Source organism: Cetorhinus maximus, chromosome 2 (assembly GCF_964194155.1).
Source record: "Cetorhinus maximus chromosome 2, sCetMax3.hap1.1, whole genome shotgun sequence".
NCBI lineage: Eukaryota > Metazoa > Chordata > Chondrichthyes > Lamniformes > Cetorhinidae > Cetorhinus > Cetorhinus maximus.
The window spans coordinates 80,232,223-80,256,767 of NC_135880.1; the positions used below are offsets into that span (position 1 = coordinate 80,232,223).

General features: G+C 42.4%; 1 protein-coding gene across 2 annotated transcripts in view; it reads left to right on the forward strand.

Moving 5' to 3' along the window:
* The first annotated feature begins 1,255 nt into the window (after nucleotides 1–1,255).
* LOC144695563 (cysteine dioxygenase type 1-like) overlaps nucleotides 1,256–24,545 on the forward strand; it is a 30,142-nt gene continuing 6,852 nt past the window's right edge. The window contains exons 1-3 of one of the 2 annotated variants that reach the window (XM_078566446.1): nucleotides 1,256–1,506; nucleotides 21,336–21,413; nucleotides 21,856–22,010. In XM_078566446.1, the coding sequence (XP_078422572.1) occupies nucleotides 1,337–1,506; nucleotides 21,336–21,413; nucleotides 21,856–22,010 (403 nt within the window). In that variant the 5' untranslated portion in view covers nucleotides 1,256–1,336. The remainder of the gene's footprint in view (nucleotides 1,507–21,335; nucleotides 21,414–21,855; nucleotides 22,011–24,545) is intronic. The other variant, XM_078566455.1, reaches the window with a different exon arrangement.

A 24,545-nucleotide genomic window follows, 5' to 3' on the forward strand; every position in this document is an offset into this window, starting at 1 on the left:
CGAGTCTGTCTTCAACAGAACTAAGGAAAAATAGAAAAGACGTGAAATATAAGCTAGTTTAAATGGGGGGGAGGGTAGAGCTGGATAGAGGGCCAGTGATAGGTGGAGATTGCCAAAAGATGTCATAGACAAAAGGACAAAGAGGTGTTGAAGGTGGTGATATTATCTCAGGAATGTGCTAATTAAGGGTAGAAAGCAGGACAAGCAAGGTATAGATAGTCCTAGTGGGGGTGGGGTGGGGTGAAGGAATCGAAATAGGCTAAAAGGTAGAGATAAAACAATGGATGGAAATACATTTAAAAATAATGGAAATAGGTGGGAAAAGAAAAATCTATATAAATTATTGGAAAATAAAGGGGGGGATCGGAAAGGGGGTGGGGATGGAGGAGAGAGTTCATGATCTAAAATTGTTGAACTCAATATTCAGTCTAGACGGCTGTAAAGTACCTAGTCGGAAGATGAGGTGCTGTTCCTCCAGTTTGCGTTGAGCTTCACTGGAACAATGCAGCAGGCCAAGGACAGACATGTGGGCATGACCGCAAGCATGACCCAGACCTCCCTGTCGCTTGCCATTTCAACACTCCACCCTGCTCTCATGCCCACGTGTCTGTCCTTGGCCCACCCCACCCCCACTAGAGCTATTTGTACCTTGCCTGTCCTGCTCTCTACTCTTAATTAGCACATTCCTTTAGATAATATCACCACCTTCAACATCTTTGTTCTTTCGTCTGTGTCATCTTTTGGTTACCTCCACCTATTACTGACTGCTTGTCCTAACAACCTCCCCCCCCCCAACCTCCTTAAACCAGCTTATATTTCACCCCTTTCCTATTTTTACTTAGTTCTGTTGAAGGGTCATGAGGACTCGAAACGTCAACTGTGCTCTTCTCCGCCGATGCTGCCAGACCTGCTGAGTTTTTCCAGGTATTTCTGTTTCTGTTTCTGTTTTGGATTTCCAGCATCCGCAGTTTTTTGCTTTTATTAAAATCATCTCATTATATCTCGCACCCTGGCCATTCGCGGTGAAACCGTTCATCGTAAAACAAAGGGGGTGATTGTGTGGGGGTCATTTATTAACATAGCGAAGTGAGATAGCTGCTTCATTATATTTGGCGGTGTTAAATAATATTATCTGATTAGTTTACATGACTTCCACGCATTGTATTAAAAAGTTGGAAAAGATAAATTATTCAGAGAGCGGAATTAAAAATCCCCCCTTGAAGTGGTGCTTGGTGCTTTCCCAGCGCTTTGATTGATGCCATAAATAGCAGGCGGCCGGCAGCTGGGCTAGAGCAGTAGAAGGAATTGGGTTGTCTGATTGAGGGATTTCTTAGTCATGGAGCAGACGGAAATGCAGAAACCGCCGAATTTGGCTGATTTAATCCGGGTTTTGCACCAAATTTTTGCGAGCGACAAGATTAATGTGGACGAGGTGCAGAATCTGCTGGAATCATACAAGAGTGACCCTCGCGAATGGCTAAAGTATGCCAAGTTTGACCAGTACAGGTGAGCGGTGGGGGCGAACTGCATTGTAGTACCGTGATAGATTGTAGTCGGGTGCAAGGACAGCTCACACTGTGCGTAAGCAGTAAACAATGTCCTTTGCATTAACCTAATAGAAAGCAGGGCTCCTGGGCAGGCCTGCGGCTGGCTGAATACTGACCATTGGTTAGGCTGATCTGGAGCCTGTTGGCAGATTCTAGCTTTAATGTGTAAATATGCGGGGATTCCGCACTAGCTCCTCGCAAACTAGTAAAGCAATGCCACAGCTTTAAGAAACTTGATACACCGTAATTCGAAGGTTTGCTTTGTAACTGGTGCTCCCTTTTTTCTTTACATTTCATGATTGATTCGCTACATTTCACTTAATAGGCAAAGGATTTTTGATCACGAATTTTGTACTTTGTAACGGGGATTTACTATCCATGAGCACGATTTTTATTTACTAATCCTACTAAACTCGATGCATTTAAAAAAAAAAGTCTCTTACTAAAGTATTTCCAGAACGTACTAGTTTCGAATTGCGAACGCGTCGCTCCCTGGCTCCTGCATTTCGTGCTGGGACTGTGGAAAGTTATGACAAAACAGAAAATTTCGAAATCTCACCACTTTTCCTTTAGCCTACCAGTACTGGCTGAGAACAGCAAGCAACATCTGGAAGTATTTATCAAAGACTAAAGTAAACCAACATACTCAGCTACCTTTTAAAATAAAGTTGTTTTTCATAAGCTCTGAAGATAGATCGCAGACTTAATGTTACTTTTATATCTCGTACCCTGCCAGACCCAAATATTTCCAGCACTTTTTCTGTTTTAGTTGAAGTGGATTTTAAAAAGGGGCCTTGCCTTGTCTTGTGTAACTGACCACAATCCTGTAATCTTACTCATTTGGCTTTACTGATTGCCTTTTTACGTCTTTTAAAAAAGACGTGTCCACAACCTGGTGGGAAGGGCATTAACTGACTTTTGTTGATCAGGTCATGATAAATATTACAAAATATTTTAGTATAGTTCCTTTTTTTTTTATTCATTCACAAGATGTGGGCTTTGCTGGCTGGGCCAGCATTTATTGCCCATCCCTAGTGGGCTGTGAAGGTGGTGGTGAGCTGCCTTGAACTGCTGCAGCCTGTGGTGTGGGTACACCCACAGTACTGTTAGGGAGTTCCAGGATGTTGACACAGTGAAGGAATGGTGATATATTTCCAAGTCAGGATGATGAGTGACTTGAAGGGAAACTTCTAGGTGGTGGTGTTCCCACCTATCTGCTACCCTCATCTTTCTAGATGGTAGTGGTTGTGGGTTTGGAAGGTGTTGTCGAAGGAGCCTTAGTGAATTCCTGCAGTGCATTTTGTAGATGGTACACACTACTGCTACTCCCTTGGTGATGGAGGGAGTAAATGTTTGTGGGTGTGGAGCCAGCTAAGCGGGCTGCTTTGTCCTGGATGGTGTCAAGCTTCTTGAGTGTTGTGGGAGCTGCACTCATCCAGGCAAGTGGGGAGTATTCTTCACACTCCTGACTTGTGCATTGTAGATGGTGGACAGGCTTTGGGGAGTCAGGAGGTGAGTTAGTTGTCACATGATTCCTAGCCTGTGACCTGTTCTTGTCGCCATAGTATTTACATAGCTAGTCCAGTTCGGTTTCTGATCAATGGTAACCCCCAGGATGTTGATAGTGGGCGATTCAGTGATGGTAATGCCATTGAACATCAAGGGGCAATGGTTGGATTCTTTTGTTGGAGATGGCCATTGCCTGACACTTCTGTGGTGCAAATGTTACTTGCCACTTGTTAGCCCAGGCCTGGATGTTGCCCAGGTCTTGCTGCATTTGGGCATACACTGCTTCAGTATCTGAGGAGTTGCGAATGGTGCTGAACATTGTGCAGTCATCAGTGAACATCCCCACTTCTGACCTTATGATGGAAGGAAGGTCATTGAAGCAGCTGAAGATGATTGGGCCTAGGCCACTACCCTGAGGAACTCCTGCAGTGATGTCCTAGAGCCGAGATGACTGACCTCCAACAACCACAACTATCTTCCTTCGTACTAGGACTCCCCAGTGGAGAGTTTCCCTCTGATTCCCGTTGACTCCAGTTTTGCTGGGGCTCCTTGATGTCAAGGGCAGTCACACTCTCCTCACCCTGGGAGGTCAGCTCTTTTGTCCATGTTTGAACCAAGGCTGTAATGAGGTCAGGAGCTGAGTGGCCCTGGTGGAACCCAAACTGGGTGTGAGTGAGCAGGCTATTGCTAAGCAAGTGCCTCATGAGAGCACTGATGACCCCTTCCATTACTTTACTGATTGAGTAGACTGATGTAGTGGTAATTGACTGTGTTGGACTTGTCCTGCTTTTTGTGTACAGGACATACCTGGGCAATTTTACAGGTGGGTACCAGAACAACTTGGCAAGGGGTGTGGCAAGTTCTGGAGCACACGTCTTCTGTACTATTGCCAGGATATTGTCAGGGCCTGTAGCCTTTGCAGTATCCAGTGCCTTCAGCTGTTTCTTGATATCACATGGAGTGAATCGAATTGGCTGGAGACAGGCATCTGTGATGCTGGAGACCTCCAGAGGAAGCCAAGATGGATCATGCACTCAACACTTCTGGCTGAAGATTGTAGCAAATGCTTCAGCCTTATCTTTTGCACTGGTGTGATGGGCTCCTCCATCATTTTGAGGATGGGAATATTTGTGGAGCCTCCTCTTCCAGTGAGTTGCTTAATTGTCCACCACCATTCACGGCTGGATGTAGCAGGACTGCAGAGCTTAGATCTGATCTGTTGGTTGTGGGATTATTTAGCCCTGTATTACTTGATGCTTATGCTGTTTGGCATGCAAGTAGTCCTGTTTTAGCTTCACCACATTGACACATTTTTAGGCATGCTTGGTTCTGCTCCTCACATTCCCTCCTGCACCTATTGAACCAAGGTTAATCCCCTGGCTTGATGGTCATGGCAGAGTGGTAATATGCTGGGTCATGAGGTTACAAATTGTGTGAGTACAATGCTGCTCCTAATGGCCCACAGCTCCTCATGGATGCCCAGTCTTGAGTTACTAGATCTGTTTGCAATCTAACCCATTTAGCATGGTGGTAGTGCCACACAACATAATGGAGGGTATCCTCAATGTGGAGAAAGGACTTTTTCTCCAAGGAGAGTGCTGTGGCCACTCCTACTGATACTTTCATGGATAGATGCATCTGTGGCAGGTTGGTGAGGATGAGGTCAAGTATGTTTTCCCTCTTGGTTCCCTCACCACCTGCTGCAGACCCAGTCTAGCAGCTATGTCCTTTAGGGCTTGGTCACTAGTGGTTCTACTGAGCCACCACCTGGTGGTGGACATTGAAGACTCAGGATATCCTGCACCCTTGCCACCCTCAGTGCTTCCTCCAAGTGGTGTTCAACATGGAGCACTGGGGACTCCCAGGGCAACTCCCTGACTGCATACAACTGTGCCGCCACCTCTTGCTGGGTCTGTCCTGCCAGTGGGGCAGGACATAACCAGGAATGGTGATGTTGGTGTCTGGGACATTTGTCTGTAAGATATGATTCCATGAGGATGACTGTCAGGCTGTTGCTTGACTAGACTGAGACAGCTCTCCCAATTTGGCACTAGCCCCCAAATCTTAATAAAGAGGACTTTGCAGGGTTGACAGGCTTGAGATTGCTGTTTCCAGTGCCTAGATCGATTCTGGGTGGCCCTTTTCTGGTTTCATTCCTTTTTGGCTTTGTAGCGGTTTGTTAATAACAGCCATTTCAGAGGGCAGGTCAGAGTCAACCACATTGCTGTGGGTCTGGAGTCTCCTAGATAAGGACAGCAGATTTCCTTCCCTAAAGGGCATTAGTGAATCAGATCAGTTTTTACAACAATCGACATGGTCGTCATTAGACTTACTTGCAGATTTGTATTGAATTCAAATTTCACAATCTGCCATGGCAGGATTCAAACCTGGATCCCTGGGGCATTACCCTGGGCCTCTGGAATCCTAGTCCAGTGATAATACCACTACACCATCACCTCTCCCTAACTTGAGGAGTACATTTCTACATTGTTCTGTGCATGAAAAGTTTGTTTGTAATAAAATATTAGTTTTTAATTGCAACTTTTAACTAACTAAGCTAATCTTTCCTTCCCAGTTTATTCAGTTTTTTTCTTCCCTTGCATTTCCTAATTTATTTGGTTAGTTAACTCTGGTGTTAAATGACTACATCTGAATTAAAAATGGAAACATGCTGGAAATACACAGCCGATCTCCCTACAAAGAGGGGGAAAGTTAATGCTTTAGGTGTAGATATTGTTTTAAAGTTGACGTGTTCAAGCTATCATGTGAAACAAAAGTGATAGACCACAGATGCTGGAAATCTGAAATATAACCAGCAAATATTGAAAATAGTCAGCATCTGTGGGGAGAAACAGATTTAACATAAAAGCAAAATACTGTGGATGCTGGAAATCTGAAAAAAAACAAAATGCTGGAAAAATTCAGCAGGTCTGAGAAACAGTTAACCTTCTTGAGTCTGTATGACCCTTTGGAGCAGAAAGGTCAAAACAGACTTTTGTTGATGGCCTGTCCATATGTATAAGTGAATTGCACTCGAGTGCTTGCACTTGATAAGTTTCTTTCAAGGGTTGTCAAGGAATTCTTTATAATGGTTGAAGCTAGATCCATAAGAATAGTTTTTAAAGGGAACAAGTATTTCATAATTAAAAGGACATTGGGAAAGAGCAGTGGATAAATGTGAAGACGTTAGCTGAGATCGAAAGCAGTTCAGACTTGTATCTCTGATATCAATTTTAATGATTAAAGCTAAAATCTTAATCCTTTTTTCCTTGTGGTTACTAACTAACCAATAATTTTATTGTTTCACACCAAGCATTTGCAATTTTTTATTCTAACCTGGGATTTCCTATACTTTTTAGATCACATTTATAAAAGTTTGCATGGCTTTCACTACTAAAGTACTGTAAGTCAACTTTTCTTGGATAAGACTCACCAAAGCCTGGCCACCATTTATGAGGCACAAGTCAGGAGTGCAATGGAATACTCTCCACTCGCCTGGGTGAGTGCGGCTCCCACAACACTCAAAGCTTGATACCATCCAGGACAAAGCAACTCACTTGATTGGCACCCCATCCACAAGTGTCCACTCCTTCCACCAATGCACAGTAGCAGCAGTGTGTGCCACTTACAAGATGCACTGCAAAAATTCACCAAGGCTCCTTAAACAGCATCTTCCAAACCCATGACCACTACCATCTAGAAGGACAAGGGCAGCAGATAGATGGGAACACCACCTGGAAATTCCCCACCAAGCCACTCACCATCCTGATTTGGAAATATATTGCCATTCCTTTGCTGTTACTGGGCCAGAATCCTAAACTGCAGATTTAAACTCCCTCCCTAACCACACTGGGTATACCTACACCACATGGATTGCAGCAGTTCAAGAAGGCAGCTCTCCATTAACTTCTCATAAGCAATAAATACTGGCCTAGCCAATGCCCACATCCCATGAATGAATAAAGAAAAACCTTTCTTTGTTCAACTTCTGTATGTACTTATTTGTCATATTCACACCCAATTAAATTTTTTGCACTAAACTTTGGAATATTATCTTTTCATTTGAAGAATTTGTGGAGTGAGCAGAAGGCTTTGATTCACACTGCTGTGGTTTTGCTTTGAACTGACTGAAGTTGTGCAAATCTGCAGTTGGCCTGGATATTGCTTACAGAATTGCACTCCAGCTTTTTTGCATCATTTGCAATATAAAACTGACATCTTTGGTTCCACTAAAATGTGGCCTCTGTCTTAAGTAGCAGCAAATGTGCCTCATTTTGAGACTGTCCAATTAAGATTCATCAAACTATCGTTGGTCTGCAGATTTGATGCCATGTAAACTCTTTGCTTTTCTGCCACTCAGAAGATTTTGGTAGCATAAAGTGGATTGCTTCCACCCTTATAGCATTTCTGTGGCATTCAAAATGCACAAAATTTAATACATGTATTGCACATAACTTTGTGGTTATTTAAACAAATCTTAAGAATAGGTAAACAATGGCCAAAGGGAGAAAGTAAATCATTACAGAGTTGATTGTTATGGTGGCTATGGATAAGAATGTATCCCAAGGCTTGGTGCTGAGGTAATTGAAATGGAGTACTATAAAAATATGGATGACTAAGTACATTTCAAGTATGAAGGGTAAACTGTAATTACTTGAATCAGCTTGCAATTCCAGATTGAGATCAGTATGCACCAGGCTTGCCTCCTGATGGGGGACTTGCAGTTAAACATAAGGACTGAGAGCCCAAGGCTTCAGCAGTGGTCTAGTCACTGGCTTCAGGCTGCCTGCCCTCCCTGTATGCAGATATATGGGATAGCTGAAAGTTGCACTAATTTTTGGTCGTCTTTGCCTTGTCAGAAGGTTGAGGAGTAGTTAACCCGAGGGAGGCCTGGTGTAAGGTCTGCTGCCAACCCTTTTTCACCCTTGTGTCTAGGGCCTCTTACTCTGTAGACCCTTGCTTCCATCTTGGGCAGTCCCTTGGTATCAGTGGTGACTTGCTTTTGCTCTGGTTTGATGGGTTCTGAGATGGTTGATCAATGTGTGATTTACAGACTGCCAAATACAGGGCAGGTGATGTATGGAGTTGGGTAGACAAATTGTTTGGAAGTTTGTGCACACCCTTCAATCAACATCACCTTTGCAAGTTCCCAACAAAGTTAAAGTTTGGTGCCTTCCCAAATGAAACTCCATTTTTGATCACAGCCAGGGACTCCAACGCATCAGTAGGGATGTTTGACCACTTTAGGGATGTCCTCAATGTGTCCCTGAAGCATTTTTGCTGTCCTCCTGGGATTCTCCAGCCATGACAGTTATCAGGTAGAGCAGTTGCTTTGGGGAGTCTTATCTTTCCAATTACACCTGCTGCAAGTGCAAGGATAGTAAACTGCCTCTACCAGGCAGTTGGTGTGGCCCTTGCAGTAGGTGGATGGGATGGTGAAGTAGTGCAATAGAGCTGGAGACCATGTCATGAACTCCATTCTTTTTCATGTCCCATATGATTGGATATAAAATGTGCCCCTGGAAGGTACAGAAATCTATCTCCTACAATGATGCAACATATCAGTGAATGACTCTCTTGAGCTGGCTCTTTTTTGGTCACACTTAAGTCAGTAACTGAAATTTTCCCTCATTGCATTCATGTTCATGATCCCAAAGCAATTTGTTGCTTCATCTTATTGCTTGCAGGTTTAGTCTTGTTTAGTATTTTAATAAAGTGGTTAAATTAAAGTATAAAGGCAGCTTCAGTTAATACTCTCCTAAACAATAGGACTGACTTTTTTTTTGCTGTCACCAAATGCATCAAATTGTCATTCCTGATTCTTGCTATCTGTTCTTTTTTACCCCCCTGCTTTCACTTTCATATTGCTTCTGCCTCCATTATAAAAGGCTTGCATTGTTTTTAGTTTTAGTATCTGCATCTGAAATGTTAACCTTCCTGTTTCCTTGGCAGGTGACGGTTTTACTTGCTCCTGCCATGAAAGGAACAACATGCAAATCTGGAGTTTAAAAACCACTTTGTAATCAGAATAATATATGACAGTGGCAAGCTGCCTGTGATGAGATTTTTCTTGCCTCTTGTAATTCTGTTAGTGTGTAAGGGGATCAGTATTGAGTTTAATTTAATCATGTTTCAGATGCATATTTGCTTAACCATTGAAATTCTATTTCTGTGACCATCCTCCACTTTGATTAGACAAGACCCAAGACAATTTGGATTCCTAGGTAGAAAATAGATGTCAGATTTCCACACTTAAACCAAGTGTCTTCTGTTTTTTTGAAGAATAATGGTGTTCTATGGGCTCTGAGGAAATGCTTCCTTGAGATTCATATCAGTTCCTGCACATTCAATGATGGGTGTGAGGAGAGCCAAGTCTTCTAGAAGAAGAGCATGCTGGGGTTGCAGTGATTCTAAAGGAAATCCAATTTTGCAAGCGATTGGAACATGGGTTAGTAATCTTAAATGGGTGCTGCTGCTGCTGCACCATATAGTGACACTTGCACTTCCTATAATGTGTAAATTTAATTGAAGGAATGGTGACAGTGGTAATTGTGCCGAGAGACCAGTTCAAATTCAACCATGGCAACTGGGGGAAATTTTGAATTTTAAATTAATTGGTACTAAAGTGAGTCCCAGTGATTCTAAAGCTATTGAATTGTGGTTTAAAAATAAATCTAGCTCACACTCCCTTCCTTTAGAGAAGGGAAATCTGACTTTGCTAGGTCTGGCCTACATGTCACTTCAGACCCACAGCAATGTGGTTGACTCTTAACTACCCCTGAAATGACCTAGCAAGCTATTTGGTTGTATCAAGTGATTATGGAAAGGTAAAAAGAATAAAGCCTGCTTGGCCATCCAATATCATCCTAGGGACCAAAAATGGCAAGGCACACCTTGCCCAGTTGATCCTGCAAATGCCTTGCAACCAATATCCCAGAATCTTCCATTCTCAGCAACATATCTGTTCCACCAGCAGGATAGACCTACCAGAAGTGACAGCACAATGATATAGAGTTAGGGAATGGCCCTGGAGTCCTTGGCATTCTCTGGACCCCTGAAGTTTCATGGCATCAGGCCAAATATGTGCAAGGACACCACCTGCTGATGACCAACTGCCATCCTGCCTCAGCTGATGAATCTCTATTCCATGTTCTTCACCACTTGGGGGAAAAAACAGAGGGTAGCAAAGGCACAATGTAGACTCTGGGTAGGGGATTTCAATGACTATCACCAAGACTGACTCTATAGTAACACAACTGAACAAGCTTGCTGATAAGTCCTGCCAGACTGGGACTGTGGCAGGTGGGGGGAATGATCTACATCCTCACCAATTTACCTGTTGCAGATGCATATTTCCATGAAAGCATTGGTAAAGGTAATACCACAGTCCTTGTGGAGAAGTACTGTTTTCAGACTGAGGATACCTTGCATGTTTGGCACCACCATTGCTAAATGGGCTAGATTTCAAACCGATCTAGCAGCTCATAACTGGGGCTGTGGATCATCAGCAGCAGAATTGTGTTCAACTACAATCTGTAACCTTGTGGCCTGATTGCTCATTCCACCATTAACATCAAGCCAGGGAAGCAGCAATGGGTAAATGAAGAGTGCAGGAGAGCATACCAGGAGCAGCACTGAACATACCTTACAAAGGTGTGAAGCCTTAACACAGGACCACATACGTTCTAAACAGTGCAAGCCACAAAGTGATTCCACAGCCAAAAGATCAGATCAAAGGTCCACACACCTGCCATATCAGTCATGAATGGTTGTGGACACTTAAAACTAACTAGAGAAGGCTCCACAACATCCCCATCCTCCAGTAATGGGGAATCCAGCACATCCATGCTGAATGACTTGCAACAATCTTCAGCCAGAAGTACTGATTGGATGATCTATCTTGGCCTCCTCCAGAGGTCCCCAGCATCAGATGCCAGTCTTCGGCCAATTGATTCACTCCAGCTGATGGCAAAAAACACCTGAAGGCACTGGCTACAGCTCTCTGCCTATCCACCATCTATAAGGCACACTGCAGATGTTAGAATTTTCTCCAGTTGTCTGGATGAATGCTGTTCCAACATCACTCAAAGGTCAACGCCCAAGACAAAGCAGCCTGTTTGATCATTTACCACCGCCCCCCACCCCCCACACCATCAACCACCTTAAATATTCACTCCCTCCACTTGTGCACAGCAGCAGCATGTACTGTCTACAGGGTGCACTGCAGCAATTCAGACTCCTTTAGCAGCACCTTCCAAACACCACCTCTGTCAACCAAGAAGGACAAGGGCAGCAAATGCATGGGAGTTCTCCATTCTGACTTGGAACTATGTCCTTCATCACAATCAACCTAGCATTCCTTCATAACATCACACGAGGAACTCCTGCACTTGGACAAACAGCCAACTTTTTAACTTGTTTGGATCAAGGTTGTATTGAGGTCTTGTGCTGTGTACTGATGGAACCCAACTGAACAGTGAACAAGCTACTGTGCAGGTTACTGCTATAGTGCTTCTGGAGTACTGTGTACAGTATTGGTGGTCTCCTTGTTTTAAGGAAAGACGTAAATGCATGCAAAGCAGTTCAGAGAAGGTTTATTAGACTAATACCAGGAATGGGCAGGTTTTCTTATGAGGAAAGGTTGGACAGGTTAGGCTTGTATCCACTGGAATTTTAGATTAAGAGGTGACTTGATTGAAACGTAAGATCCTGAGGGGTCTTGACAGTGGTTGTGGAGAGGATATTTCCTCTTGTGGGAGAATCTAGAACTAGGGAGTCAGTTTTAAAAATAAGGGGATGCTCATTTAAGACAAGTGAGAACTTTTTGAGCATCATGAGTCTTTGGAACTCCATCCTCCAAGGTGATGGAAGTAGAGCCTTTGACTATTTTAAGGCAGAGGTAGATAGATTTCAATCTCAGGGGTAGACAAGTATGTGGAGTGGAGGTTATCAGATCAGCCATGATCTTGTAGCAGAGCAGGTTCAAGGGGCCCAGCGGCCAACTCCTGCTTCTAATTTACATGTTTGTATGACTTCTTGATTAAGATCAGTGAATTGATCTTCAGCTGTACCACTAGCCTTAGCCACTTAATTTATTTCACACCTCCCCCAGCCAATCACAATTCATAGCCTCATCTCACCCTTGCACTTGGCATTGCAAGCTTTGCATCTGTATCTCGACTTGTACAAACCACCAACTATTCAATATGGCAATCACATTGTCAAACACATGCACAAAACTCACCAATGCTTCAATCTTACCAGCAGCAGTGTCACACAACTGAAGACAGCAGAAGCTAACCAGAAAGGTAAGGGAGGTGTGCCTACATATCCTGAACTCATGGAGATTGGTCTGGGCTTGGCCTATGTTAGGATGCCTATTGCTGATGCTGGACCAAGTGGCAGAAGCACTGAAACCATTAAAGATGACCATGTCCTCCTCATCACTTCTGAATTGCAAGTGCTTTTCTCATTTCATACCCAAGTGTGACCCAGCAATGGAATGATGAAAGCAATGCAGGAATGATTAATTTCTCACTCAGCCATCAAAGGATAGAGCAGGTGCCAATTTGTGGAAGGCAAGGTCACACATTCGTTCTGGAGATAACTCAGGTGAGCACTTTGGGATGGTGTACAAAAGGCTGAGGGATATACACAGATTTGTTGGAAAGTCTCAAAGCCTTTTGTCACAAAAGGCATTTCCACAGTGGTTCATGAGCTTCAAGAATTTGTATGTGGCCCCTTTAATTTGGTTCAATTTACAGCTTGTTTGCTGGGTTATTTTTAGTCTTAAGTAACCTTTTTATCTTTATTACAAAACTAAAGTTATTTTAGTAAGTGATAGTTATTAACTGAACCACAATTAAAGATTAAAATGTGGGCAAAGATATTTAAAGATGAGATTCCAAATCAGTCAGATCATTGCTGGAATTCCTCCTTTTCTAAAGTGAAGGGGCTGTAACTTGAGGCTCAAGTTCCGTTTCAGTTTATCAGCTACAATAGCTTTTGCAATTGACTAGTCAGTGATTGTCTTTTTTTCAGGTTGACTCAGCAGGTTCTGGGATAGAGAAGGTTTCTTACTCAATAGTTCTGCAGTTATTGAAGATTGCCTGGACTCTTCAGCAGATCAGCAGTTAATTTCTAAATACCTTCCTCTCTGATCCCCAGAGAAAACCACTAGTTCTTTTGGGGACTCTGCACACATGGCTACCACAACCAAGAATAAAATGGTGGTTGCTGCATGTTGCCTTTTGCCTGGAACAATGGATTAAAATTAATTATGTTGTGGTACTTTGAAGTCCCTTCCTGTTCTCTCAGAAGCCAAGGGGTTTTCATACCTTATTGCACCTCTCCTGAATCTGATGAGGTTTGAACTAACGAGTGCTGTTTTCTGTTCATACTTCAATTTCAAAGAAGGCTTTTAAATGTTAAGGAATTGAACAATGTACCTTTAAACAGTTATCCTTACTCTGTAATATAATTGTACATGGCAGTGTCAGCATGGAGGAATCTAGCACCAACTTGGTACAGAGCTATGTGGAGCTTGGAGTCTATCCTTTCCAGTACAGAAACAGTGGCCAACTCTATTTCATATGCTTGTAGACCTGACCATGACAGTGGCTGTCTTAGCTTCCCATTACAATATGAACAGTTTCCACCAGAAACCTTGTGTGAGAGCTCAGACTGCTACCATGTGGATAGCACTGTTGAAAGGGTGCTGCAGCAGTCCAGTGCATGGAGTGCAACCCTGGAGGCAGTGGCTGCATGGAGTTCCAATCTGCTTTTGTCTTTCAAGCAATCTATCTACATTACTGAAGTCCCTCATTCCTGGAACAATTTTCATTAATCTTTTCTGTACTCGTTTTCTAAAGTGTGGCACCAGAACTGGGCACAATACTGCAATTGAGGCCAAACCAATGTCTTCTGCATAAGTTTTACATTACTTCCTTTACTCTTTTAATAATATATGCAATAATATATGCACGTACACCCAGGTTCTTCTGTTCTTGTATCCTCCACATTCTTATCAAAATGAACCCCTTCACCCTTCTGTGTATTCTGTAATGCACCAAACTGTCTCAAAATTGAACCCACTCCTCACAGCTTACAACACTTTTTTAAGTTTTGTCATTCACAAATTGTGCCCTGTACACCCAAGTGCAGGCCTTTAATATATATTAATCAGAGCAGGGTCATAATTCTGATCCCTGGGGAACTCTCACCTTCCAGTCTGGAGAAAAAAAACATTCACCTCTGCTCTACTTCTTATCCATGCTGCTGCTGTCCCTCTTATCCCATGAGCTTCAATGTAGTACTTTATCAGATGCTTTTTGGAAGTCCATGTACACATCAACTGCATTACCCTCTCATTACCTTTGATTTTTCCCTTAACAAATCTGCTGGCTTTCCTTAATTAACCCACATTTGCCCAAGTAATTGTTTCTAAAGGCTTAACCATCACTGAGGTTAAACTGACGGCTTATTTTTACATCCTTTAATTTGCAATTCTTCAGTTCTCTGGCACCACCCCTGCATATAAGGTGGTTCAGAAGATTATGACCAATGCTTCTGCAATTTCCACTTCTCTCAGTAACCTTGGTTGCATCGCATCTGGTCCAGGTGACATGGCAACCTTAAGTGTGGCCCACCTTGCTAATACCACTTCTATCAATTTGTAGCTCATCCAGTGTCTTAGCTGCCTCCTTTTACTATGATTTGGGCAGGATCTTAAGACAGAAGCAAAGTACTCAGTTTAGTTCCTCTGCCTCCATGCATAAATTTCCTTTTTTAGGTCCCCAATCTGCTCACTACTTTTACCACCATTTTAAGATGCCTACTGATGACATTTGGAATCCTTTGTTAATACTAGTCTCTTCTCATACACTCTCTGCGCTTGGTTTTTTGTGTTTTCCCCCACCAAATCCTTTATATTCAGGTCTCGTTCTCAGTTGCATTATTTGCTGATATGCCATATGCATCTTTTATCTGCTTCATCTTGTACTCTTGATCTCCCTGGATGATAGAGGCAATTTGTTTTCCCTACCTTTTCCCCTTGAAAATATACATGACTGTTCCTGAACTATCACTTTTAAGGGCAATTCATTGTTCAGTTCCATTTTTGACCACAATCTTTTCCAATTCCTGGGCCAGTCCTGTTCTTGCCCCATTGAACTCTGGCCTTCTACAATTAATTATTCTTACTCTATCATAAGGTTTCAGTTAGCTATGGAGGTGCAATCCAATGATCACTTTCTTGGCAGTTTTTCAGTGGTGATCCACCATTGCCTTCCACTCTCTCAGCAGGGTGAGGAGGCAGGCCCCAAATCTACCTCTGCTAGAACAAGAATCAAACCTGTGCTAGTGGTGTTATTCTGAACCACATGCTAGCCAACTAAACTAACCAGCCCACAAGTTAACATGATTATTATTCCCTAAATGTTCCCCCACTGAGTTTTGGCCCACATCATTACCAAGAACCAGGTCCAGAAATGCCACCTTGCTCATTGTACTGGAAACCTATAGAAAATGCTCCTGAGCATACAAGGAACTTTTGCCCCTGTATCCTTTGGACTATCACTATCTCGGTTTTAATTCAGATATTTGAAGTCTCCCACTATGACTACTGTATTTTAGCACATTCTTGCAATTTCCTTGCAAATTTGTACCTCCTATCTTTTAGGCTATCAGCTAGTAGTAAATATATAGAATACACCTGAGCAATATAATGGTGCCTTTATGGTTTCTGGGCTCTAGCCAAAAATTCTGTCATTGACTGACTCTTCCCCAACACCCCCTTTTTCCACCCTCCACCCCCCCCCCCCCCCCCCAACTTTCCCAGACATCCCTGTCTCATACTGCTTTCCTGAATACCTTTTTTATCTAGAAATATTTAGCATAAGGGCAGTCCTGCCCTTTAAGCCAGGTTTCTGTTTTCACCACACCATATATTCTCACATGGCTATCTGTAGCTTACCAACCTTGTTTGCACACTCCTCATCTTTACATACATGCACAGTAACCCTAATTTTTGACCTCCCTCTTAATTTGACCCCACCTAATATCTTGCTATTTCCTACCCTAGTTCTATTTATCTGTCCCAATTCTGTGCCTTGGTGATCCTCGTGAATATTACCACCTCACTTCCCACCCTCTGCCAAGTCAGTTTAAACCCTTGCCAATACCACTAGAAAAATGTCATGCAAGGAAAAGCATCCTTGCTCTGTTCATTGGAACCACTTTAGGCCTAAAGTGGTTCCAATGTCATATAAACATATGAATTTGGAGCAGGAGTAGGCCATTCAGCCCCTTGAGCCTGCTCTGCTGTTTGACAAGATGGACAATCTGTGGCCTATACCCTTAACAGGAGTTGATCTAATTCAGTCTTCATATTCAATGGCCCTGTTTCCTCTTCTGTCTGGAGAAGAGAATTCCACAGACTAATGACCTTTGAGACAAATTTCTCCATCTGTTGTCAATGGGAGATACTTATTTTTAAACTGTCCCCTAGTTCTAGACTCTCTGGCAAGGGGATACATCCTTTCAGTATCCATCTTGTCGAGTCCTCAGGATCTTGTATGTTTCAGTGAGATCACTTCTCATAAATGCCAATGGATACAAGCTCAACCTTTTTTCCTCAAGACAACCCCTCCGTCCACGAATCAGTTGAGTGAACCTTTCCGACCTGCTAATGCAAGTACATCCTTCCCGAGACCAACTGTCCACAGTACTTGACATGATCTTACTAACGCCCTGTACAGTCGTAGCAAACCTTCCCTACTTTTTTATTTTCCATTCTTCATGAAATAACACATCCCATTTTCCTTCTTAATAACTTGCTGTACTTCACTAACTTTTTGTGATTTCATGCACCAAGACATTTCAGAGCTCTGAAATCTCTCCATTTAAATAATATTCTAATTTTTTTTTCTGTTTTACCAAAGTGGACAAGTTCACATTTTCCCACATTATACTCCTGCCAATTTTTTTGACCACTCACTTAACATATCTGTCCCTTTGCAGACTCTCTACCTCCTCTTGACAACTTGCTCTCCAACCTACCTTTGCCTTCAGCAAATTTAGCAGCCATACTTTTGGTTCTTTCATCCAAGTCACTGATAAAAATCGTAAATAGTTGAGGCCACAGCATTGACCCCTGTGGCATTCCACTTGTCACATGTTGCCAACCCAAAATGAGCCATTTTATTTCTATTCCACTTTGTTAGCTAACAAATCCTCTATCCATACTAATGTTAACCCCCCCATGCCATGAGCTCTTGTGTAGTAACCTTTTTGATGTGGCACCTTATCAATGCCTTTTGGAAACCCAAATACATCACACCTACAGGTTCCCCTTTATCCACCTTACTTATTACTTCCTCCAAGAACCCTCTAAATTAGTCAAAGATGATTTCCCTTTCTCAACCATGTTGACTCTGCTTGTTTGCATCAAGTGCCCTACAATGACCTCCTTAATAGATTCCAGCATTTTCTCAAGACAAGCCAAGCTAACTAGCCTGTAGTTTCCTGCTTTGTCTCCCTTTTTGAATAGGCATTGTATTTGTTATTTTCCAAGCTGATGGGACCTTTCCAGAACCTAGAATTTTGGAAAATTAAAACCAAGGCATCTATAATCTCAGCAGCCACCTCTTTTAAGACCTTGGGATAAAGTCCATTAGGACATGGACTTTTAGTTCTAATAGTTTTTACTGTACTCTTTCCCCTAGTGATTGCAAATAAGTTGTCCCCTCCCTTCCCTTTTACCTCCTTGATTTGAAGTATTTCTGGGATGTTTCTCCTACAGTGAAGACAGACAGATGCTATCTGTTGTTTCTTTATTTCCCATTATTAATTCCCCATTCTTACACTCCCTACTAATCTTTCCTTGCATATCTGTAGAAACTCTTGCTATCTTTCATTTCTAGCTAGCTTTCTCTCCCTAATTTGTTCCTCCTTTGGCAATTCTTTGCAGCCTTTTTATTCTGCTCCATCTTCTGAGCTTCCACTGATCTTTGGAATTATATGGGGTTTTCTTTTATTTGATACCATTGCAACTGGCTTAGTCAGCCACAGATGATGCATCCTTTCTCTAAGATCTCATGCTAGAATGTATCTTTGAGTCTTGTGAAATATACCCTTGAATGTCTTCCCCTGCATCTGTACTGACCTATCCCTTAACATAATTCCCAGATAACTTTATCCAGCTGTCTTCAGATCTTTGCAATTGCCTCTATATAAGTTTAAAACACTTCTCTTATGATGTCATTAATCCTGGTCATTGCACATTTCCAGATCTAGAATAGCCTGCTCTCTGTTTGGCTTTAAAATGTGCTGCTCTAAGCAATTGTCCTGAAAACACTGAGCTCACCTTACGGGCTACTGATTTTTGTCCAATCTATATAGTGATTAAAATCGCCCCATGATTATTGTTGTACCTGTCTCTCGAGCCCCTTTTTTTATTTCTTCCTGTATACCCTGTCCTACAATGGAAGTTACTGTTTGACCTATAAACTACTCCCACAATTGTCTTCATACCAGGAATCTAAAACCCTTCCTCCTGCACTATCCCTCCAGCCACTTAGATCTTTTTCCTCCTATTTATAGACTTGCTTGCATGTCATATCAGGGGTAATCAAAAGATTACCCCCTTAGGCTTCCTGCATGCTAATTTCCCTCTTGGCTCAACTTTGACTGCAGGACCACATTCCTCTTTACTTATATCATAGATACTAATATGGACCATGACTAGCTGTTCATCCACCCTGTTTTGCAACTCCCTCCCTCCTGAGGGCTCAGCAGCTGACCTTGGTGCCAGGGAGGCAACATGCCATTCTAAATTCATATCTGCAGCCACAAACATGTCTGTTCCAACTATCTAATGCCTATCTCCCAATTTTCCTGAGACAGCCATGGTGCCCTTCACTTGGTTCTGGCTGCACTCCCCAGATCAGCTATCATTCTAGGACTAAATACTGATTGGAGCAAGAGCGGCACTCAGGACTTCTGCATTACTTTCTTGGTCCTTTCAACTGCATGGTTGTCACCCATTCCCTCCTGTACCCTTAAGCTGCAGTGTGACCACATCATCTATCAATGTGCTATCCATGAGGCTCTCAACCTTGCAGATGTGTTGCAGTGATGCCAGCTGCTGCTTGGGCTCAGTTTGTGTTGCAGCTGCCAATACTTCCTACCTCTTTTCTGGTTACCTAGGACAGTGACCTCAACTTCCCACATGAAGCAGAATGTGCACTCCACAGGTCTAAACTGCCCTGCTATTTCTATGGGACTTGCTTACCAGCTACTCAATGAGCTGCTTTTGCTGTGTTGATGTCACTTGAGAATTGAAATGCTTTTACTTAATCTGATTATCCAGAAGTCTTGGATCATAATTTTTAGTTTTTAAAAAAAATTAAAGCCTACCAGCATAATCACTCAGCTGCTTTCTGTTTATTGTGGTATCACTCCTTTGGTCTGAACAATTTTTGATTTGACTCCTGGCTGGTGCTGTCTTCAGCTGCTGCTGGTATCTCCAATTGGACTTATGCTATTTCCATCCTCTCTGCTAGCTAGTTCCATATTCTCATCAAACTGAAAATACTCAGCAGCTTGGACAATATCTGTGGTGAGAAACAGCTAATGTTTCATACATTACCAACACCTGCACTGTTTTGTCTTTGCTACATTCATGTCATGCTTTGGGTAATGAAATTTCTCCTGAGTTCTTTACTAGGTTGATTGATCTCTAACAAATGAAAACATTTTCTCACCTGTCGTGGACCCTATGTGGTCATTTTTTTCAACCTTCTCTCCTGAAGAGCCCAAGCCCAGCTATTCCTGATCACCCTCAGTTCTAGTATCATCTTTGTGAAGATTTTCTTGCACCTTCTCCAGTGCACCTATTGATTTCATAGTATGAAGATCAGAACTGTACATGGTCTAACCATGTTTTACTGAAGCTTCAAACAACATTTCAATTCTATACCTATAGAAATGTTTTATGGCCTTATTAACCTGTGTTGCTACCTTTTTTAGCAGTTAGTATATCCATGTGCCCTTGGATCCCTTTTTGCTTCTGTACCTCCTGTAAATAGATATCTTTGCAGTACTGTAGGCAGGATTTGGAACTTGAGGATTCTGATTGCTGGCACAGTCCTTGAAGCATCATTATCAGAAATGATTGTTGGCTTCTGATCTTATCTGCTCGGCAGGAACAGAGGTCGGAACTTCAAGCCCTGACAGCATTGAGTTCATGTGCACGCACGGAAGAGTAGTGCCCTGCACCTGCACAGTTCTAAATTTTTTTTTCTATTCTACAGAGCATGTGCATAGACAGGAGGATGTCAAGCCTAGATCAGGTGACCAGATGTGGCACACCTTGACTGCCAAATATTCCATATAAAGGGGGCAGGGAGAGGTCCCAGGCAAGGGACAAAGGACAAACAGGTCCCAGTTAAGTACTTTTTTTAAAACAAAAAAGAAACCAGCTCCCAAGTTAAAAGGCTGTGGGGCGCAGGCTTTAAGAGGGCTTGGGTGAAGCCATGGTAATTGAAGAGGACTGAAGCAAAGATATTGCTTTGGAGAAGTTGTTCTCTTCACAACCAAAGATCTGAAGCTGCGTTTGTAACTTGGTGTCTGCATGTATACTCAGGAATCCAGAGGATTGGAATTTTAGAAAGTGAGGTTGAAACCCTGGGGGGTGAGCCATTGTTGAAGACATTGGAGTTGGAGTCACTTTGGAGGTTTTAGAGATTGGTTGGCTTGCAGTGTGACTAACATCTGGGTGTGTGAGAAATCCATCAAATTTGTTTTGGGCAATAAATGGCAGATGTGACCAATGTGGTGTTTGACCAGTTTTCATGTTAATTCACATGTACCTCATACTTGCCCTGAATGTTAAACTTTACTATACAAGGCTTGTTTTCCTTTTTGTCTTTGTTCAAAACCTGTGGAATCTTGTGGCTTTTTCCTTTTAGAAAATGTGTTGAATCTCACCTTGTCTACATTAAGGAAAAATGTTGTTGGTCAATAACAGGATCTTGCCAACATTGGGTCTGGCCAAGGATCATAACCATGATCTAAGTAAATCCAAATTATTTTCATCTATATTGGCTGAGACTTGAGTACCTATTTTCTTTTTCCAGATGTAGCATTTGAATGCTACCATAACCTAGCAAATTGAGACATTCAGATCTTGTGCTTCTGGTTTATAAACACCCTTTTCTAGCTTGGATCTTTTAGTTTAGGCACTATATAATTAACTGCAAATGGCTTGTTTTCTTACAGGTATACAAGGAACCTTGTTGATGAAGGAAATGGAAAGTTTAATTTGATGATACTGTGCTGGGGTGAAGGCCATGGCAGGTGAGCTATTTAAATAATTCAAAAGCCTTTTTGTGCTTTGACTTGAGCCATAAAAAGATGAATTGTTTTCTATATCATAGGTTTGCTTTTCTTTCTTCAAACAAAGGGGAATGGAAGCAACTTTCCAGGAAAGGTATCTCTTCTCTTTCCTTTCCCTTGCTCTTCAATGGAAAGCACTGGGTCTCATGTACCATGTTTGTGGGTGTGGTTGTGAAGCTGAGCATGTTCCAGTACACTGCATTTATATGTCTGTTCATCTGTTCAGTAATAGCTGAATTGTGGTCATTTGAAAGCTGATCAAAGATCTTAATGAAAATTCGGCCAGTTTTGAGGAAAAAGCAGGTGACTTTTAAGCCCAGTGTGTTCATCATGCCAAGTGTTTTAATCAGACTAAAATGGAACCACTTTGAGTTCTTGACTTTTTTTTCTCTCCACATTGTAGCAGTATCCACGATCATGCTGATTCCCACTGCTTCTTAAAAATGCTTCAGGGACAGTTGAAGGAAACACTCTTTAATTGGCCTGATGGTGATAAAAAAGAGCTGACCAAGAAATCTCAGGCAATCCTACAAGAAAATCAGTGTACCTACATCAGTGGTAAGGCTTCCATATTCAAAGATCTCAAGAATATATATGGCTGAGATTGCAGTTTTGCTTTTGATGTTGTCAACTTGTTTGTTTCTTGTGACAGCCTTATTTTATCTTTATTTGTGATCTGTTTTGTGTCCTCTTGCATGCCAAGGACGGTTCTGCGATTGCTGGATAGAAACATGCTATTCAACAACAAGCTGTAACATTTTGATATGCTTTACGATAGTTAAGAGGCTGATTCCCATGTTGGGATTGGGAAATGCATGTCAGGCATTCCCAACTTCAGAAACAAAGCCTATTGTCTCTACCTGTACCCACCATACTTTCATCTCCTGGAGATGTGGGCAAGTAGAGTTTGTTTGAGGCAGCATCAGGATTTTGGGTGCCAGTGCAGGCTGTTGGAATGCCCAACATGGCTTGCTGGGATAACCATGCAACTCCCCAGCATGTTGTTTTGCCTCTAACCCTTGCCACCCTCCCCATATTCCAGTGTATCCTGCCATTATTACAGTGCAGAAGGAAGCCAAGCCATTCAGCCCACCATGTCTGCACCAGCTCTCCAAAGGAGTATTGTGACTCGCTTGCCTTTTCTCTGACCCTGCACATTGTTTCTATTTAAATAATCATCTAATACACTCTTGTTTGAGCCTGCTCCCAGGCAGTGCATTCCAGACCCAAACTACTTGCTGTGTGAAAGGTTTTTCTCTCATTGCATTTGCTGCTTTTGAAAATCACAATCTGTGCCCTCTCATTCTCTATCCTTAAGAGTAGGAACACTTCTCCTTTATATACTCTACCCAGCCCACTCATGATTTTGAACACCTGTTAAATCTCCCCTTGACTGTTGTCCTTGGAGAACAGCCCTAACTTTTCCAATCTATCTTCATAACTGAAGTTTCTCATCCCTGGAACCATTTTTGTAAACCTCATCTGCACTCAATGCATTCACATCATTTCTAAAATGTGGTGCCCAGAACTGTACCCAATACATTAGCCAAGGTCTAACTAGTGCCCTATACTGGTTAAGCATAACCTCCTTGCTCTAATGTACCCTGTGCTCCTATTAATAAATCCTAGGATACTGTATACTTTATCTGCACACTCCACTGTCCTACCTTTAATAACTTATGCACATATATGCCCAGGTCCCTCTGCTCCTGCACACCCTTTAGAGTTGTACCTCTTATTCTTTATTTTCTCCATGTTCTTCCCACCAAAATGAATCACCACCTACTTTGCTGCATTGAACTTCATCTGCCCACTCCTCCTGCTTGTCTGTCACCAAGTATCCACTTTGTACAGTCCTCAAGAGCCTTGTAATTACAATAGGAATCCTTTAAGTGTATTTTTCACATGAAATACACATTTCAATGTGAGAACTGTCAATGGAAAAACACAACCATTCATGAGATGAGGGGAAAAATAAATCCCCTCAAGTGGTCATTTGTAAAAACCAACTTCTATTCAGTAACAACATCAATCCTTCAATAATCTCTTAAAATGTGAACACAGCCCTTTGCTGAGAAGTGTTTTTCTTTTACCTTTTAACACTCAGCCATGTGTTCATAATGGCCCCAGCTGCCAAAACAAGCCTTTGGAAACCATTTTAAGCTGCTACATCAATGACCTTCCCTCCTTCATAAGGTCAGAAGTGGGAATATTTGCAGATTTATGTTCACCATTTGCAACTCCTCATGGAGACGGACCACTTTAGTGACCATGCAGGGAGCCTGGACAATATCCAGGCTTATGCTGACAAGTGGCAAGTAACATTGCCTGGCACTTGTGTGGTGCAATGAAAATATCCAAAAGAGAATCTGACCATCTCCCATTGACATTCAATTGCATTACCATCACTAAATCCTCCACCATCAACACTCTGGGAATTACCACTGACCAGAAACAGAACTGGACCAGCCATATAAATACTGCAGCAACAACAGCAGGTCCAAGGCTGGGAATTCTCTGGAGAGCAACTCACCACCTGACTCAAGTCTGTCCTCACCTGTCTTCCCAAAGCCCCTCCACTTACCTGGATGAGTGCAGCTCCAGTAACGCTGTCTCCAAGCAGCCCCAAATTTCAGTTGCAGAGAAATTGGTTAATCATAAGCAGGTGTGAATGGTCACCATCCGTCTCCTTGTGTATCAATGGCCTCTAACTTCAAATCATTCTACATGGGCAGAAGTAGTATTGTTAATGTGGTCACATGACTGAAACTGACAACAGATAAATCTATTGCCCCAAGAACCAAGGAGAAACCAGTCTGCCTGCAAGCAACACAACAAACAGCAGCAAGGTCTGTGCCTTAAAACTGGAGACTGCAACATCGTAAAATCTCCAAGCCTGTTACTTTTTAAAGTGCGCTAGTATAGAAAACAAACCTAAGACAACAGGAAACTAACTTTGACCTGCTGAAAATCCACCTGAGGGAATCCTGCAATAACTTTAATCATTGAATTCACCAGGCTATACTTGAGTAGAAAAGAACTTCTTCACTGAGCCTGTTCTGACTCTAAATCCTGGAACTCCCTTGCTACTAC